General features: G+C 35.6%; 3 protein-coding genes across 4 annotated transcripts; 1 reads left to right on the forward strand and 2 right to left on the reverse strand.

Annotated features, from left to right (window-relative positions):
- Positions 1-3,419: 3,419 nt before the first annotated feature.
- Positions 3,420-10,245, reverse strand: LOC105216618 (E3 ubiquitin-protein ligase RNF123). Its single transcript, XM_011191208.3, has 18 exons — positions 9,932-10,245; positions 9,557-9,803; positions 9,104-9,249; positions 8,476-8,961; positions 8,137-8,406; positions 7,993-8,075; positions 7,736-7,935; positions 7,355-7,670; positions 7,228-7,294; positions 7,013-7,166; positions 6,751-6,939; positions 6,572-6,685; positions 6,373-6,499; positions 5,183-5,345; positions 4,753-5,113; positions 4,322-4,687; positions 4,023-4,266; positions 3,420-3,954 (listed from the first exon to the last, which is right to left on the reverse strand). The coding sequence occupies exons 1-18, from the start codon at positions 10,093-10,095 to the stop codon at positions 3,635-3,637; spliced, it is 4,017 nt and encodes a 1,338-aa protein (XP_011189510.2). The 5' UTR covers positions 10,096-10,245; the 3' UTR covers positions 3,420-3,634.
- Positions 10,246-10,738: 493 nt separating this feature from the next.
- Positions 10,739-14,147, forward strand: LOC105216616 (E3 UFM1-protein ligase 1 homolog). Its single transcript, XM_011191206.3, has 9 exons — positions 10,739-10,927; positions 10,985-11,183; positions 11,252-11,722; positions 11,820-12,150; positions 12,224-12,674; positions 12,730-12,874; positions 12,939-13,104; positions 13,169-13,516; positions 13,580-14,147. The coding sequence occupies exons 1-9, from the start codon at positions 10,851-10,853 to the stop codon at positions 13,717-13,719; spliced, it is 2,328 nt and encodes a 775-aa protein (XP_011189508.2). The 5' UTR covers positions 10,739-10,850; the 3' UTR covers positions 13,720-14,147.
- On the reverse strand, positions 13,832-19,129 carry LOC105216617 (PAX3- and PAX7-binding protein 1). Of its 2 annotated transcripts, XM_011191207.3 has the most exons (14): positions 18,746-19,129; positions 18,156-18,559; positions 16,878-17,112; positions 16,625-16,804; positions 16,123-16,441; positions 15,867-16,056; positions 15,684-15,807; positions 15,438-15,626; positions 15,211-15,359; positions 14,932-15,136; positions 14,674-14,866; positions 14,453-14,612; positions 14,218-14,381; positions 13,832-14,147 (listed from the first exon to the last, which is right to left on the reverse strand). In XM_011191207.3, exons 1-14 carry the CDS (start codon positions 18,972-18,974, stop codon positions 14,096-14,098), a joined length of 2,793 nt encoding a protein of 930 aa, XP_011189509.1. In that variant the 5' UTR covers positions 18,975-19,129; the 3' UTR covers positions 13,832-14,095. The 2 variants fall into 2 exon arrangements, with proteins under 2 accessions (XP_011189509.1, XP_028898943.1); XM_029043110.2 differs by lacking the exon at positions 18,746-19,129 and having other exon boundaries at positions 18,151-18,297.
- Positions 19,130-19,279: the final 150 nt, after the last annotated feature.

Here is a 19,279-nt window from a genome sequence, read left to right on the forward strand (position 1 = left end):
TGAAATTCTTTATTCCTGTAAAAGTACATTCGATGCCAATATGTATGGAACTCGATTTCTTTTGCATGGCCACCACAGGCACTCTTACAGAAGTCCAGACTCTAAACCCAATTTTCTACGGTTTTCAGGCATAAATTGGCCGATACTGCGGCAATTTCAAGTTCTTTATTCGTACGAAGTTCATCAATCGTCGCTGGCTTGTTGGCATAGATCACAGGCTTGACGTAGCCCCACAGGAAATAATCTAACGCACGACCGAGGTGGCCAACCATTTCGTGAGATAACATGTTCTTCACCAAACTTGGTTTTCAATAAATAAATTGCGACTTTCGTTGTGTTCCGTCCTGTTGGAACCACATATTGTCCAAGTATCCAAGTATCATCCAATTCGGGCCAAAAATATTCGATTATCATTGAGCGGTAGCGATTCCCATTCACAGTAACGTGCCGGTCTTGATCATCAAAGAAGACGCCACCGGACCATTAACCGCACCAAACCGTAATTTTTTCGGGCCTCATGTAGTACGCGTGGATTACTACCTGACCAATAGCGCATATTTTGCTTATTGACGAAGTTATTCAGCCAGAAATTAACCTCATCGCTGAAATTGATTTTTCGATGAAAATCCGGATCTTTTTCAAGTTGTTACTCAGCCCAATTCACGAATATACGACGATTCTGGTGGTCAAGCGGCTTCAGTTCTTGCGTCAATTTGATTTTGTAAAGATCTTTTCGTAAATTTCGCCACAACCACGCTTGAGATCGACGTGTGAAAGACTTATTTGGGTCTTGCTCAATTGGTGCACTAGCAGCAGCAATATTGTCGACACTACGGGCACTTCTTTGCCTCACATTTGTAATGTGGCCATGTGGTTTGAAATTTTTGCTCAATTGGTGCACTAGCAGCAGCTAGTTTAATTTAACCGCTAATTTAACTATTTCCGGTTACTTATTTGACTGAGACTATCTCAGGGTAAAGCACAATTCAGATCTGGAGCCTCCTGGTGGATGATATCTTAGTGCTTCTAACAGAGAACGGAATCCGCTGTCAAGTATATGCGGATGACATAGTGATACTAACTAAAGGCAAATTCGAAAGTACACTTTGGTATATCATTCAGAGAGGACTAAGTCTAGCAAAACGTTGGTACGACGAGGTCGGACTAGGCATCAACCCTGCTAAAACAACAACCATTGCCCCATTTACTAGACGGAGAACCCTGCCGTCTCTACGGACCATCAAGCTTACCGGCAGTGATATTAAGTTCTCCAGCGAGGTGAAAAACTTAGGAATGACCTTGGACGCTTCACTTCTCTGGAATACACATGTGGACAATACAATTGTGAAAGCAACCAAGGCACTTATGGGGTGCAAACGTCTGGGTGACAGGACTTGGGGCTACAGTCCACACATTATTAGATGGATGTCCACTATGATAGTAAGACCAATAATCACATATGGAGCGGTGGATGGGCTGATAGGGTTTCCCTTGCTGTAGTGAAGTTGGCCAAACTGCAAAGGTTAGCCTGCGTATGCGTGTGCGGAGCGATGAGGCAATCCCTAACCTCACGGCGATAGAGGCAATCCCTAACCTCACCCCACTGCACATAATGATCAAACACTGAGCCAACCAAACCATTCTGAAAAGGTAAAGTGATATCATCCAGGAACATGATGGAGATCGGCGAAAGGCTTCCTCTAGCCCTCCTTCCTAGGGACGATACCATCAGGGAGACAAATTTCACCAGGAGATTTGCGATCACCTTAGGTAAAATAGGCGACTGGGACAGTCGGGCATTCGAGGTATTCGAGGCATAGCAGGCCTCGCATTAAACTTTCTGTGCCAATGGGTGCTTTTCCGAGCATCTTCTAGGCTGAAGTATATGCAATAAACTGGTGCGATGAGAAAAATATAAAGTTCGCCTCATGTGGGTGCCAGGACATAAAGGCTGGTTCAGAACCTTTTCTGGTAGTGGGTCCCTATACTATCCGGGATCTGTTTTGCTCAGAAAAAAGATGAGATTGCGCAGGGACATACCATCCCAACAGAAGGGCGCATCGTCTCCCTTAATCCAAGTACCATCGTGAAATTTGTCAGGGTGCTGAGACTAATGGAGTCGATAGTGCGCCACTTCTCTCTCTCCTTCGCAGTTCGGCGCCAGTTGGAGATCCCAAGTGTAACCAGGTCGCTCTCCACCTGGTCCCTCCAACGGAGTGGAGGCCTTCCCCTTCCTCGACTTCCTCCGGCGGGTACTGCATCGAACACCTTCAGGGCTGGAGTGTTTTCGTCCATTCGGACAACATGACCTAGCCAGCGTAGCCGCTGTCTTTTTATTCGCTGAACTATGTCAATGTCGTCGTATAACTCGTACAGCTCATCGTTCCATCGTCTGCGGTATTCGCCGTTGCATATGTTCTGAGGACCATAAATCTTGCGAAAAATTTTCCTCTCGAAAACTCCTAGTGTCGTCTCATCTGATGTTGACATCGTCCAAGCTTCTGCACCGTAGAGCAGGACGGGAATGATAAGCGACTTGTAGAGCTTGATTTTGGTTCGTCGAGAGAGGACTTTACTGTTCAATTGCCTACTCAGTCCAAAGTAGCACCTGTTGGCAAGAGTTATTCTGCGCTGGATTTCGAGGCTGACATTGTTCGAGTTGTTGATGCTGGTTCCCAGGTATACGAAATTATCTACGACCTCGAAGTTATGACTGTCAACAGTGACGTGGGAGGAAAGGGTTAGAAATTACCATAATCACTTCATAAATGATATTTATTATCGAAACGGCATTTTTATATATTAAATATTTTTGCAGAAACCCCAATAGATTTCATTCTTCTTATATTTTTATAATATTGAAGAGTAGTTAAGGTTCCGTTTCCCGTCAGCCAATCCCCATCCTCTTCTACATACAATTCAATTTACACGTGATATTTTTGGCAGTGTTTATTGTACATAAGGGTATTTTTATTATGCATATTTTTTGTATGATAAGTTAACTTTGAACATCCTTGTACACAATGTATAAATAATGCTTTTCTTTTAGAATTGATGAATGGTACTCATAACCATATATGTAGCTATGGAATAATCATGCTTTAAGCACATTTAGCCAGTTGTTTTTTATGCTTTCTTATAAATGATATTAACGTTTTTATTTCATTGGATTGTGAGTAATTTTCTATTTTGTTTTTATTTAAATTTGGAATTTTGCTATTTTACAAGTAATAGCTGTAATATAAAAAACTCCTTAAAATTGCTTGGATAAATTGCTCTGAAGCGTGCTTTTAAGTGCAATAAAAATATTTGATATTTTCACACAATGCATGCTATGCGTTGTTGTTGTTGTATGTGGCATGTTTTTGTGTGTAATATAACTATATGTAGCGAGTGTAAATGTGTTTATTCGATTATTAAAGCGTATCACAATAACATTTAAAGCTAAAACAAATGCAACTCTTTTGTCCATTTTGTAAAAATTTGTAACAATTTTATAAATATATTAATTTCAGGCAGTTTTAATTGTAATTAAGTTTACTGAAGTTGTCACAAATATTTGACTAGAATCAGGTGGGTCATTCCATATATAAAACACTCAGTATGATGAGAAGTGACACCCAGGTCTACCCTACTAAATCTCAAAGAATGTTGGTGCTGATGTATATTCGTTGTTGGTGTAAATCACTGTGCCCTCATTGGTTTCGATGGTTTTTATGAGTGTCTTACAATAGAAGCACACCTTCGAATTCATCAGATGCTGCATAATACAGTTGCTACACGATTGATGTTTGCAAGGCGTGAAAATCACCGTTATCGGTTTGGCACAACAAATCGGACAGAGCGAGTCCTCCGAAGGCAATGTAATATCTGAGAGTAGCGATTGTTTCAAACGTAACATTTCGATGAGGCGACGTACTTCTTCAATTTCAGCCGTCGTAACATGGGTAGGATCTAATGTAAAGCAAGGAAGGAATAATATTTAAGTAATATTACAAACAAAAATTCAACACGTAACTTACAATCAGAAAGCGCAAATTTGATAATCGGCGGATCGGCGCGTATTCTTTTCGATGAGGTCGAGGGCACTGGTACGCGCACATCATTGGTCAGTGGATCGATATGCGCGCGCGTTTGTGGATCGAAATTTCCACGCGGTATTTCGGTCTGTTGCAATATTGGTGTTTTAATCTCACCCAAAGCGAACTCCAAATTGGCAAATTGAAAGCTGGGATCAGTGAGTAGGGCGCGTGTTATGCGCGTTACCTGCAAGCAGTCGTAAAATTGTTTAAATAAATATGTTATTTATTGAGTCACGCACCTTTTGTGGATTACGATCCAACTCAAGTTCCGAACGCAGCAATGCTAATAATATACCTAGCGCAGCGCTTATAATCGGAAAATGTGTTACAGAATTCAAGTCCGAAGAGCACATATCGACAATGAATTGAAAGCAACCCGGTGGCACTGTGACGCGCGATAACACCTGACTAATCAGTTGGCACACACGATTCAATATCAAGTCGCTGTTGGAACGCGATGGTTCTTGGAAAATTTCCGGCGCCACAGTGATGATCATTTCCAAGCAACGCATCAACGACACGGTCAACTCAAAACACATTGAACATATCTTCAGTTGTTTGGGCTCGAACACGGCATTCTCCTGACGATGCGCGGTGTTTTGTATCTAAATGTGAGATATATGACATATTCAATTAAATGTATAAGTTTATTAAAAACCTCTAGAAATACCTCCTGCAACAGTAAAATGAACTCCGAAAACGCCCAATTCAACTGACTCAACACCGAGTTGAGAAAAGCCGTCGCGAATGGCTCATCTTCCGTCAGCTTTTGTCCGATAAGTTTTTGAAAATGACGCGATTGATTCGCCGGCGCAATATGATGCAGCAGCCCAGTGTGCGTCTCATTTTTGGCACGACTGCGACAAAGTCCCATTTGTATGGGCTGATTACCACCCTGCCATATGCTCGGTTGGCGCGAATCGCGATACGCATAACCATCGCCAAGCCAAAAACGCAATAGCAACCAATTGCTTTGACCCCAAGCGCGATTTTCATATGGACGCAGTAGTGATTTCACGAGCGCAACTTGACTGTGGTGAGAAGAAAAGGGGAAAATTGTCTCAATTTAAATTATTAGTTATTTACACACGCCAACCAACCTCTTCTTTGGCGCACGCTCCAAAGCGCGCACACCAGCTTTATGGCAGGTCAATGTGCCCAGCGCCTGTAGCAACGAGTCCTTGCACGAGGCTAAAATTATGCGTGGATCAGCAGAGTGTAAGCCGAGAAATTCAGCTGACAAGTTGATGGCGCACTCAGCATCTGTAAAAATATAAAAATGTATAAAACAGTTCATAAAAAAAATTTAAATAAATTTATAAAAAAGGAAAAAAAATGTATAAAAGAAAAATTTATAAAAAAATTATATAAAAATAAAAAAAGAAATTAAAAAAAAATATATAAATATAAGATAAGAAATTAAAAAAAATAATAACATAAGTATAAAAATTGATGAATAAAAAAAATTATTATAAAATAAAAAATTATAAAACAGTAATATTATAAAATAATAAAAAAAAAATATAAAAAAATTATAAAAATATTTAAAGAATTATGAAAAAATTTAAAAATAAATTATAAAAAAAAGTATAAAAAATATGAAAAAGTATAAAAAAAAAATTAAAAAAAAAAATATTATAAAAAAAAGAATTAAAAAAATAAAAAAATATTATAATGAAAAAAGAATATTATAAAAAAATATAAAAAATATATTATAAAAATATATAAAAAAAATCAAAAACAAATCATAAAAGAGTATAAAAAAAAATATAAAAAAAATGATAAAAAAATTATAAAAAAGTAATATTATAAAAAAAAAATATAAAAAAATAAAAAATAAAATATAAAAAAATAAAAAATAAAATATAAAAAAATATAAAAAAATTAAAATATAAAAAAATATAAAAAAAAAATAAAATATAAAAAAATAAAAAATTATAAAAATATTTAAAGAATTATGAAAAAATTTAAAAATAAATTATAAAAAAAAGTATAACAAATATGAAAAAGTATACAAAAAAAATTAAAAAAAAAATATTATAAAAAAAAGAATTAAAAAAATAAAAAATATAAAAAATATAATAAAAAATATAAAAAAAATATTATAATGAAAAAAGAATATTATAAAAAAATATTATAAAAAAATATTATAAAAATATATAAAAAAATCAAAAACAAATCATAAAAAAGTATAAAAAAAAAATTATAAAAAAAATTATAAAAAAAAATTATAAAAAATAATTAAATACAGCAATTTAAAGCTTATGCAAAATTGTGTGGTCTACAATACCAGCTATCTCAAACTGCACATGCAGATCATGATGACTAAAATCCATAACGGTATCCAATAAAATTGGCAGTATATTAACATACACTTCAGGTACAAATGAGAACAAGGGGCCAAGTTGGGAGGACACCTTTAAAAATGTTTAATATAAACGTTATTTATTTTCTTAGCCAAAAATTTGATTGTTTCGAAAATACTATACATTTAAAGTGTGCAGCGTTTTCTCCAACAACCACACAATGCTCATGCGTCGTTGTTTGCCAAGCGCAACAGCACGATACCAAGTCTGCTTGCGCGCCAACTCAATGGAACGTTTCTACAAAGCAAGCAAAGATTGTTGGAAAATCAATCTAAATTTTTTTTTTTCACAATTCAACTCACTGCAAACACATTTTCACGCTGACTAAATTTCTGTTTTAGATCTGCAACAATACTGGAATGATTTTCGTTCATACAAACACTAGCATGATCTTCCAACACTTTCAATTTGCGCTCAACGTCCTCACGATAAAATTTCGTTTCGCGCAGCACCTCATTTAATGCCGCAATTTCATCTCGCACCGATGATATCTGGGAAATATAGTAAATCTTACGAATTGAGATATTTTGTAATAATTTCAAAATTTCCAATACAAAACTGCACCTTAACAATGTACTTATGTCCCACCGAATAGTAGTAGAGTACGCAGATGTCGAACATTTCGGAGAGCGAACTCTCTGTATTGCTATTACCCGGCGAGGCATCAGGCATAGGATTCAAACGTGGATTGAAGAAATGTGTGAAAGTGGCAGCAGGACTGATAAACATAAAATAAATAATTTAATATTTTATTAAAAAATTAAACAAAAGCAATTTACCCGCCCTGCGCGCCAACTATTGCAATATTATTAAGATTTGTCGTGGTTAGAAACATGCTTGGATCAACTTAATAGAAATATATTTTATTATATTATATATTGTAATATTCATTATTCACAAACGCACCTAGCTCGCCCACACGCATCATGGTACGATCCTCTTCCAACAACTCATGCGCACGTTCAGCACCCAAATGTGTCGATATATCATTGCGATGCACCTTACGCAAGTGCGACAGCACACCACCCACACGATCGAAATGCTGATATTCGAATGTACCGTCAAAGAAGTACTCAGGTCTGCCGCCAACTGGCGTGGCAGGCAGCTCACGCTCGAATAAAAACTTAGTAACATCTATGAGTATGCAAATAAATGCTAATGCCACTGTGGAATCCATCGGATGCATTATGCTAGATTGCATAAGGAAGAACGAATGGAATGGCTGTAGGGCAAAATGATATGGTATGCAATTTACAGGCAAAATAATATGAACTTTTGTTTCTTTACTCGCTGCTCCATACTAAGATCCATGACATAGCGACGCAATTTCGATATAAATATTTTTCGACTCGACGGCGCCAACTCGTCACCATCCGTATTAGTGAGTAACAGCAATATGAAGTTTTTCTGCGCATTGTAAAGATTTTCGGTGGCTTTAGTTAATTTATCAACTTGTGTCAGATATTTTTGCTTTGGACCGCCAACACCTGTACAGTTAGAGATAATTTAATTTTGTAAATTTCAAATTGGTCAATTGCACAAACCCTCTGTCCAAACAATCGGATCGGGCACCAGTTGCTGCATATATTTATATTCAGGTGGACGTATATACATTAGTAAAGCCAAACTAAAAAATAGGAATGTTATAGCGTATATGTAACTAGTAACACTTAAATAAAATTATTTACCAGTGTTTTTTGAAAAATTTGTACTCCAGATATGTTTTACGCGTTTGTGTGTGCGTACATATGTAGGTGAGTATCGTAATGGCACGCGTTTGCTTTTCATAATCCAAACCGGTATGCGTGTGTGTATATGAGGTCAACAATGCATTCACCAATTTACGCATGACATACTTCACTTCTTCATTTTCCAAATAATTCCACAATAGAGATAGCAGCGCACCCAATGTGCTTTCGGGTGTGCCTGGTACGACAGCCGGATCCTTATCGGTTGCACTTTGCACAAATAGATTAATTAATTAAACATTTTTGTTGTTTATGGTTATTAACAAAGTGTTCACCTACTTGACAATCGTACACAAATTTACAATGCGCGGTAGCAATTTGTCTTCGATGACGTATGGATCAAACAGCACTTGTGTTAGCTTCTCAATCAGCAGTGTAGCAAACACAACATACACTGTTTTCTTCGTAGATATTTTACCTTCAACATAATCCTTTTTCTTACACGTCGGATTGTGTGCTAAGACAGACGACAAATTTACCAAATAACCAAGCAAGAGATCGGCTTTTTGTAAGCGTACAATTGGCTTCGATTGTATCGGCAAAAACCCTTCCACAGGATATTTAAAGGGCATATTGCCGAAGTTTACTTGTACACCTTGATTATAACCAAGAGAAACGGCTGGAAAAAATGATATACCAGGACCACGTTCTAGTTTGGTGAAAGCAACACCCATCGTATGGCCATTGCGAAAATATTCGATTTTTTCTTGTTCAACATCAATTACAATGCCAATAATATCACCGATTTGCCATTTATCGCCATATCTGAAATGTGGAAAATGACTTTTAATGAGCTTTCTTATAAATAGAAATTTTGTATTTAATAACATTACAAGGATATTCCTACATTTTTTTAAACATTGATTGTACAGTATTTTTAATATAAAATATTATTTTATCTACTCACTTTGAAGTGGAAATGTGCCATATCTGTTGCTTGCTACCATCATAACCATAGCTCCATTTTGTATCACCAACTCCACTGTTTTCATTAAAAGTGCATTTGTTGGAACACCAACCGATTTGCATTACGCCTTTACTATGAAGAAGCACCTAGAATTTTTTTAAATAATAATATTAAAATTAGGATATTTAAAAAAATTTTAACATCACAAATATACATATGTATGAAAAACCCTAACTTATGCCATCACGTGCAAATTTATTAAAAGTGAAATATTAGCCGCCAAATATCGCATGGTCGTTAACCTACTTAACAACACATTCAACTCAAGGTCATTAGCCTTCGCAATCGCCCGATTAACTTTTACCACTAATAATCTCATACCGCTAATAAAACCGAATGCCATGTTTCATTGACTCCCCAATAGCCCCATCCAGTTTATATTAGTTTGCTTACCTCATACATCCAACGCCCACCGTAAACGCAAACATTTGCCTTTATAGTATTGAAACTACCCTGTGAACGTAGCGATAGCCTATCGGCTGATATCCGCACTGTCGATGTAAAATCAATATCACAAATTGTCTGTTCCGGACCAAGCCTTGAGTCCATTTCGACGCGCTGCGTTTTTGTAGCATGTATACTATTTAATTCAATGACATTGAGACGCTCGGTCAGCCAATTCCGTACAATGACCATTTGCCTATATAGTAAAAGAACGTTTTAATATTAAGTATTGAATTAGAAATCAGACTTTAGAATTTGTTTAGTTGCTTGTATTGAATTCAACCATGAGGCAAAAGTAATTCAAGTTAAGTACTTTTAACTTACTCTGTTAGTTTCATATCCTCCACTTTTGGTGGCTTTGGAATATCTTGAGAAGCTGAGCAACCAGCCTCATCATCATCATCCTCTGGCTGTTGTTTCTCAACCGTACTAAGCTGTTCAAAAATATCCTCACCAAAAACTTTTACAAATAATTTTGCTATTGACATAATTTTGTGTGTGCACTGCTAATACATTTATTTTCCAAGCGTTTATTTCATTTAATCCGGCCAATTTAATTGAAGAAACTATATTTTAAAAATGGTTAAAATAACGAATACGAGTTTTGTTTACCTTCGAAAATTTGATTTATTGAAAAATGCTTATTCTTCATTGATGCGGCAAATCACAATAGCATAACTTGTCACTATTGGAATTACAGTCAGGTCGTTATAAAAACATTACATTAAAAAATAAATTTAATAATTTTATATAATGAAAACTTCAAGTATATTATACTCATTTTAATTACTATTTGGTTTTTTATCCCTGTTTTGCGTGTAAAATTTTAAATATAATATAAAACAGTTTCGAAATAAATTGTATGCATAAATTTATCATAAATATTTCCTGTACGAAGCCTTTAACTCTTGTAATATAATAAATATCAATAAATCATGCAGCTACACATCTAACGTTTTAATTAAATTGTCTTAGAAAAAATAACCCAATATTGAATAATTCTACAAATGGGTTTCGAACAACAACACAATGTTATGCTAGTCACACACTTATGCTAGTCTAATGAATATATTTTGACACTTACCACTTCTTACCACTGGGAAAAGTTCACAATGGATATTATTGACGACGTGTTTATTTTGTTGTTTCTGTGAAGTGTCTACGATTGCAGCAGATGAAAGTTGTTTTGGACGTGATATTAAGGATTTTTGTTAATATATCTTAAGTTATACTAAAATTCGAAATGAGTTCCGATTGGGATGAAATTAAACGTTTGGCCGCTGATTTTCAGAAAGCCCAGTTAACATCGACATTGCAAAGGTATTTACTTGTTAAATAGCTTTTCAGAAATGCAATTTCACCCACAAATATTTATAGGCTTTCCGAACGTAATTGCATAGAAATAGTGACGTTATTGCTGGAGAAAAATTTAATAGAAGCTTTCTTTACGAACGATGGCAAAGAGTATATTACACCAGATCAATTGGAACGTGAAGTGCAGGATGAACTATATGTGAACGGTGGACGTATTAATTTAGTAGAAGTCAGCAAAACGCTCAACGTTGATTTGTCACGCGTTAGTTGAATGCATTTGACAATTTTATAAACAAATTGTGCAAACATATACCATTTTTATATCTTTAGATAGAAGAAATCGCTGGACGCATTGCAGAAAATGATGCTGAGATACATTTTATGTTGGGCCAGTTAATCAACGAACAATACATCACACATATTGCAGAAGAAGCCAACGAGCGTCTAGCACAGAAGGGCGAAATCACTGTTTCAGACTTGGCTCAACAATTTGACTTGCCTTCCGATTTTCTGCAGCACGATGTTATGGAAAAACATTTGGGGAAAATCATACGCGGACGACAAGATGCATCTAATCCACGTGTCTTCTTCACTCAGGCATATATACAGCGTTGCAAAGCTAAAATACGAGGTGCACTGAAAGCTATTACTTGTCCAACTAACGTAGCAATCATTTTACAACAAATCAATGTTCAAGAAAAAATTTTTCATTCTCTCTTCGATGAGATTGCACCTGCCGGTCATGTGACATCTAAGCAAGCAAACGCTCAATATATTCCAAATATCTATACAAAAATGCAAGTGAGTAATTGTTGAAAGGAACTGGTATTAATCTAATCAACATATTAGCCATTCTATTACAATATACGAATATTTCCTCTTTTCTTTCTTCTGTCAGGCGGACTGGGTAAACTCATTTTACAAACAAAACGGATTCCTGGAGTATGAAGGTGTTGCTAAATTGGGTATTTCTGATGCGAAACAGTTTATAAAAAAGCAATTACCCAATGAAGACATTATTTACTTGAAACGTTGTGCGATTGGCTCCAAAATAATCGATCTCACTGTGCTTAGTTCATTGAATGAGTGTAGTGCTACTAAAAGTTACGTTGACTTGGCCACCATACTACCATCTAATATGTCGGAAGAAGATATAGAAGAGGTATTCGAAACGATAATGTCTAGAAAAGGTGCTACGCCCGCAAATTTTGTATTCCTGCAGAGTATTGGTATGTAAAAAATTGTATTAAAAAAATGTGTTTTTTTTTTTTTTAAATAAATACTTTCTATTTATGCTGACAGTATTCTCGCAACAATATTTGAATGAACTTGTACAACCATGTCACGAAATGGCACATGCAAATGCCAAAACTGCGGTTGAGAGCGGCATTTATCAGCAGTATCTAGCTGAAAAACAGCTATCTGGGAAATCGGCGTCTGCGCAGGACTATGACGACGATTCCAAAACTGACAAGCGTGAGGAGCGACGCAAAAAAGCAGCATCTGGAAAGGCTGGTGGCGGCAGTCAGGGACGCGAGACCAAAACCAAATCAACTAAAAAGCATCAACGTGGTGGGCGTGGAAATGCTGGCGATAGCGACGATGAACAAGAATCGCGTGGTGGTGTAAGCAAAAAAAGTGCGAAAACTTTTGAATTGGTGAAAGTGGTTGACATTGTAAACATCATTAACAAGACTTTGGAGGAGGAAGGCTTGGAATATCTCGCAGATACCATCGCAGCGCTGCATTACAGGTATGTTCCATCACAATGCATAAATAATATTCCTTAATATAATTTTAATGTCTAGCCAATTAAATCAAGTTGCGCTGGCCAAAGCACAAGAATTGTTCGAAGCAACGCCACAAACAAATCGCCGGCAAACTCATGCAGCAATACAAGAACGTATTAATACATTGCTCGTTGATTTGCGTTTGTATGAGAAGGGTTTAAAGGTATGGAAGTAAATCAATTTTATAATTTAGAATGTATTAAAATGACATTAACATTTCGGTACAGCTGCTACCGGCCGATGTGCAAGCGCAACTCGTGAAATATTTGCTCAAATCACTTGGTAATGACATTTGTAATGAACTAACCGCCTATATTGCCAGCGAATGCAATTTAAATACAAAAGTTACAAATTTCAATGTGGATCAACGCAACAAAATAGCACAGGAGTGTGGTGAGTATGCATAATTTACAGTTATTTTTTTAATAATTATCATTTTTTTACCACCGCTCTTTAGATCCCGAGTATAAAACAGCACTACTGGAAATCAATAAAGCGCTGAATAAAACAATCGATGATTTTGTTTTGGCTACTGAAGGTGTATTGAAGGCGTGCAGCATGATAATCAAGAAGGTTGATAAGAAAAAGGATCGACAACTTATACTGCAGCACAAAGAAAAATTGCTACAACAATTACAGGAAACTGTTGAGCCGGCGTTGGTGTTGCACTTGGCCGCTTTAATACTTTTCACCACAGTAACGGGTTGTATCATACACGCTTCTGGTAAATTCGTCGCACAAATACTCGCTTACATACGTCCCCACTTAAGTAACGAACAAAATGAACAACTTATGCAATACCATGGTGAGTACTATCAAGCAAAATTCTGCTCTATATAAGTAGTACTAAGCTATTTTCTCTTTACAGACTTTGTTTTGAAATTGTTGCAAGCGAAAGAAGACAGCGACGAGGCGAAAAACATAAACGAACAGTTGCAGAGCCTACAAAATACCATTAAAGAGTTAGCAGCGTCTTATGAAAAGCCCGGCATTTCCAAAACCGAATAGATATGATTGTAATCTGAATGACAGCTTGGTAGACGCATTTTTTATGTAAAGCGCAATTCTTTTAAACCTAATAATTTGTATGCTTTATTTGGAATAAAGTTATTTGCGGGAGTTTAGTAACTTTTATTTTTTTATTTATTTGTTTGTGGAGTGACAAGCGCGTATTTCACAATTTCGTAATGCCTAATTTTATTTGATGTTTTGAAAAAGTGCTTACAGCTAATGAATTAAATATAATGTTACATAATTGTATAGCTAGTTCGACTACAAATATTTACATAGTATATACTACAAATTATGTTGCAGCACTGTGCTGATTTACGACGTCAGGCAATCATCGTTACAAACGTGTATAATTACTCGTATCGTGTGCGTACTAATAGCTGTGTAATCGTTGCAGAATTTGCTTTGCTTTATCACTAGTTTGTCTGTAATGAAAATATAAATTTTTTGAATTTATATATGCGATTTGAAAATTTTTTTCCCAAAAATATTTACATAAAAAGTGGATGATTTGCATCGAATGCGTCCAAAGTCTGTTTTATATAGGCAATTAGTAATTGTAAATTCTGCAACGTTTCCGATTCCGGTTGCAACCAAACCGTTGGCAATGTATTCACAATGATGTACGCTTTAGTTATTGCATCATTGGCGGTGCAAACCTATAGATTTAGAAATTATATAAAATAAACATGCAACAACGTTGGGTTATCATTTAATATTGCACACTTACCCTCATAGCAAGCAGTAAATAGCGATTTAATAATAAACCTATGGCCATTTCACGCAAGGGTTTATCTGCTAATATACCCTGCCAACTGAGGAAATTTCGAAACAATTTTAGACCACTACAAAATTGCCGTTGAAAGAATGAAGTTTTCGCCTCTTGTACCCTGGAAATTTCAAATAAATATGAATTAGGAATATATTTGATATTGCGTTTGTCATATTTACTGTTTGGGGAATATTGGTATGAAGACATCGTTCTCCAAAGCCAGCTTCATTTTTTCTAAAATTTTCTCAAATAATTGCTGCAATTGTTTTGAAGTAGCTTTGAGTGGATAATCGCGTGCCAAACGGTTTATAAAACCAATTAAACGCAATGTCTGTGTTGTAGAGAGTGGATCCCAGCATTGATGCACAATATCTGAAAACAAAAATAATATTACTAAAAAAAAAAATAATAAAAATTAATATAATATGACTGCTTACCTGCCAACTTGGGTAAAACAATTTTTTCGATAATTGTTGGCACTAAATTAACATCGGGATCAAGTCTTAAAGTTGCTTCGGTCTCATCTACACTACCAGCATAAAGCATACATGCTGAATACCAGTTCATTTTTTCAATATCTTTATATTCATCGAGCAGTGGTGACCAGGCTAGCATTTCCAAACGTACTAGTGGGCCAAGCACCTAGCGATTTGCGGTAAAAATAATATAATAATATTAGAATTCATTAATTGATAATAATGCGCACACCCACTCACCTTTGGCAGACATAGACTGATAAAAGCATCTTTGTAGGATTCAATGTCGGTTTTGCGCCAAGCAAAAAATTTCATCAATATTAATTCGACTTTATAAAAGTCATCATTTACATCGTTAAATATTGCCTCTGACTCCTTTTCTATTTGCTCTGTTTTAAATAAACAAAATGGAAAAATATAAATATGTATTGTATGTCGAACATTTGCAGCTCAAGTGCCAAAACTACCTAAATTATTTTTTAATTGCTCCTGGTAGCGATCCGACGTTTCATCATCACTAGACATGCCATCTAAATGGGATGTAAGCAGTTCATTTTTTTCACGTTCACAACGACGACGGGTGCGCCTACCTTCACGCTCCGCAGCACGTCTGACTTGCTCCTCCGATTCCGGTGCACGCCTTGAGCCAGCAGGTTCTAAATACGTAATATACTTTGAGTACAACAAAAATATTAAATAATTACTAAATTTACTTGAAGCCTCTGCCATCTCTTTGGCCTGATCGCGCACATCTTGACGACGACGTTCAATAAGAAAGTGTTGATGCTTTGAGTATACTTGCAAAATACGTTTCTCCAGTTCATTGATTATAGGGTGCTGCAACACAGTTTATCGTGAATTGTTTTATAAATATTAACATATTACGGTTTACCCACCTTCTCCGTCAAACAATCCACCAAGTCGCCGGCATAGCATTTAAGCTCTTGATAAAATCGATATTTTGCTGCCGCTGTTGGCGCTTTCTGTGTACAATCTAATTGCTCCAGCTTTAATATCTTCAAATCGTTGACTATACGTTCAATATCACTCATGTGTTTTTGGTTGACTTCTTGCAATTTCGTCAAACTGTAAGGTCATAATACAAAGCGTCAGTTTACTCCCTTAATTACAATTACTCATTGACAGACTCACCGTGTTTGTATCGCATCGTGTATTTCCTTGGGTGAGCGCATTGAAGCGGCTTTAACCTTTTCCTTTTTCGACTTCGTTGTTCCGCTCAATATTTGTTGGGGTTTCTGCAACGAACTCTTAGCATATGCTTGCTCCAACAGCGTCGAAGTCGATTTCTGTTCGGGCACATATTCCAGGGCATTGTTTGCTGCAGGTTTTATCATGAACCGTGAGAGTACCGCATCATGTTGTGCACTCACCAATTGGGCACCAGTCACACCTTTACGTATTTGTTGATTTTCCCATTCGTGCATTTCACGATCGGAGTCTTCATCGGAATCTAGGAGTAAAAGTAGAAAATTTTGGGCTTCCGTAAATTCTTGTGTTTCGAGCAAATATTTTCGTTTTTTTTTTTGTTTTTTTTTTTTGTGTATAAAAAACCACAATTAAGACAATGAGAAAAATGTGCGCCTTTTTCTAGTTGGCATTTAACTGGCATTGTTCATTGCGCAACGCTACATACAATCGTTGTTTTCCACAGCGTAAAATTGTTCACGTCGTTCATCGCGTTCCTTTTTGCCAGTCGCAACTGTCATGTCCATACGCTCCTCGTCGTCGGAGTTATCACCCTCAACATCTTCACGTGCTAACCGACTGCCTTTCTTCACTGGCTCTTTTGGCTCCTCGACTGGTATAAAATCACCTGCGCGTGCACAAGCATTTGTTTATTAGAAAAAATGAAAGTACCTTTTATTTATAATCGGAAGTTAACGTACCTTGTTCTCTCGCTTTCTGTCGACGCTTTCGAGCTGCGTGTATCATTGCGGCATCGGGTATAGAACCGCTTTCTAACATTTGTTTTAAGTGTTCGGGTTTAGAAAAACGATGTTTGCTATCATGCTCATCTTCATCGGCTTCTTGTTCATCTTCATCGGACATGTCGTTGCGACCAGCACAAATCGCTGCGCGTCCATTAAGTATAATTTCCGGTTCAGATTTTTTAACAACAAGCTATGAGAGAGATAAATACGATGTTAATACATTTTAATGATTATCGTTGGGCGTTTTTAAATTAAAGTGAATAGAAAATAAGAGATGCCAACTTATATTGCTTAAATATACTAAATTTATATAATATAAATCTCTTTGCTGTCGATTTACGGGTTTTTTGTAAAATAAAAAGAGAGCCAACGGAAAAGAAAAAAAATAATAGCATAAATAATTTTACAGTAATTAATTAAAACTGGTAAGACTGCTAAGAAACAATCTGTAACACAATAATATTACCCATTCATATGTTTTTTTAATAAAGATTTTTCAGAAAAATTGTGTTAATACATTTTGTTCTGTGTGTGGTACGTAATAAATTGGCAAATCTTAATATTTTTTATTAAATAACAGCCATCACAGCACATAATAAACAAAAAATATGATACTTAAAAGGTTGTAAATGCATATGTGCTGTTTTGTTTTAATGACTTTTTAACTTTTAATTACATATATATAAGCAATAATCTTAAAAATAAATTATTATTTTATAATAACAAAGTTTTACAACTTTGTATAATAATTAATACCCTTAAAGCGCATAAAATCATATAATGTTATACAAATTCGCGCTAAAAAGGGCTATATTAGATAAATAATAATATTTTAAAAATTCGATATATGTATACTCTTTTAATTTTATTTATAAAGGAATCATTTCGTAATCAAACGCTGCCAAAATATTATTTTTGTGGTTTTATATATTTTTTTTTAAGAAAACGATAGAAATTATTAATTAATATTGTTAAAGTAACAAAATTACAACCAGTTTTTTAAACGTTGCTGTGTCGAACAAAATCCAAAATGTTATTTTTGTCAGCGACTACGACATGATTCCTCCGCTTTTTTCTCATTCTAATTAGTGCGACCACAAAAACGCCCCCATGTAAAATGTGTAACAGAGCGTTGCGCGAAAAAAGCATTTGGAGATTCATATTTTCTTTGTTTGGAATTTGTAATTTTTTTATACAAAAAACATGTAGAGAAATTGATAATAATAACCTTACCACAAAGTCGTCTGTGCGTATTTCAGTTTGGATACTATCAGATTTTTTACTTTTACACTGTTCAACAGCAGTTGCTGAGGCAGTGCCTAGGGACTTTCCGCTCGTTGCTAACGCTGTTGTACCCTTATATTTATTACTTGATGTTGTAGTGGAACCTAAATTGTGAGAATTATTACTACTGCCGTTAGTAGATTTTCCATTCTCATAATGTTCATATGATTGTCGTTCACGTTGTCGCCCAATGGAGACCCCACCATCACCACCGCCACTATATTCACCGTCTACAGTTGACTGTGTATTATGGCGTTCCTCCTTACGCTTTCGTCGCCGCTCGCGGTCCAACATGCGCATGATTTTTTTACTATTTGATGATTTTCGCACCTGAAATACCTCGGTATCCTCCTCTGAAATTTATATAAATATACATGCTTAAATATATGTATATAGTGTATGTATTTGTGTAATTAAATTGGTTTAATGATATTGATTTTGCATTATGTTCATTACAACTAAATAATATCAATATACATGCATATGTATATATGTATGTATGCGATTACGGACGTATGTAATAGAGTTGTAGTACTTACCATCGTCTGCAAAACTCAATAAAGCCTTAGATTTTGGTTGTTCTTCGACTTTTTCTGTTTTATTGCTAGATTTTTTCGTGCCGCCGTCTTTACTTTTTTTGTTATTTTGCACAGATTGCTCCCCATCAATCTCGACTTCCATCGCATCCGCCGCATTTTCATCCTCTTCGTCTAGGGTGCTTGAAAAAACACGCCTCTGTATTTTCTTTGGTTTACGAAATAAAGACATTTCTTGGTGTTAACCGCACACAAAGCACCACTTTTACTATATTATTTAAACAAATGAAACAAACGTTTATAAGCAATTAATTTAATGAAAAAACTAATTTAGTATGTCTGCAACAATTTTGCAGTTTTTATATTTGACGTTTGTAATTTTTTTATAAAGCAAAGTTGCCACATAACATTTTGCACTAAATTGTGCCGTTGAAAGTTCTTATTTATTTGGGTAATCGGATTTTCTTACGCACAAAGTGATTTGTTCTAATTGTCAATTGAAAACGAAAATATTGAAGAAATATTATACTATCTATA

The sequence above is a fragment of the Zeugodacus cucurbitae genome, chromosome 2 (genome assembly GCF_028554725.1).
Source record: "Zeugodacus cucurbitae isolate PBARC_wt_2022May chromosome 2, idZeuCucr1.2, whole genome shotgun sequence".
NCBI classification, from domain to species: Eukaryota; Metazoa; Arthropoda; class Insecta; order Diptera; family Tephritidae; genus Zeugodacus; species Zeugodacus cucurbitae.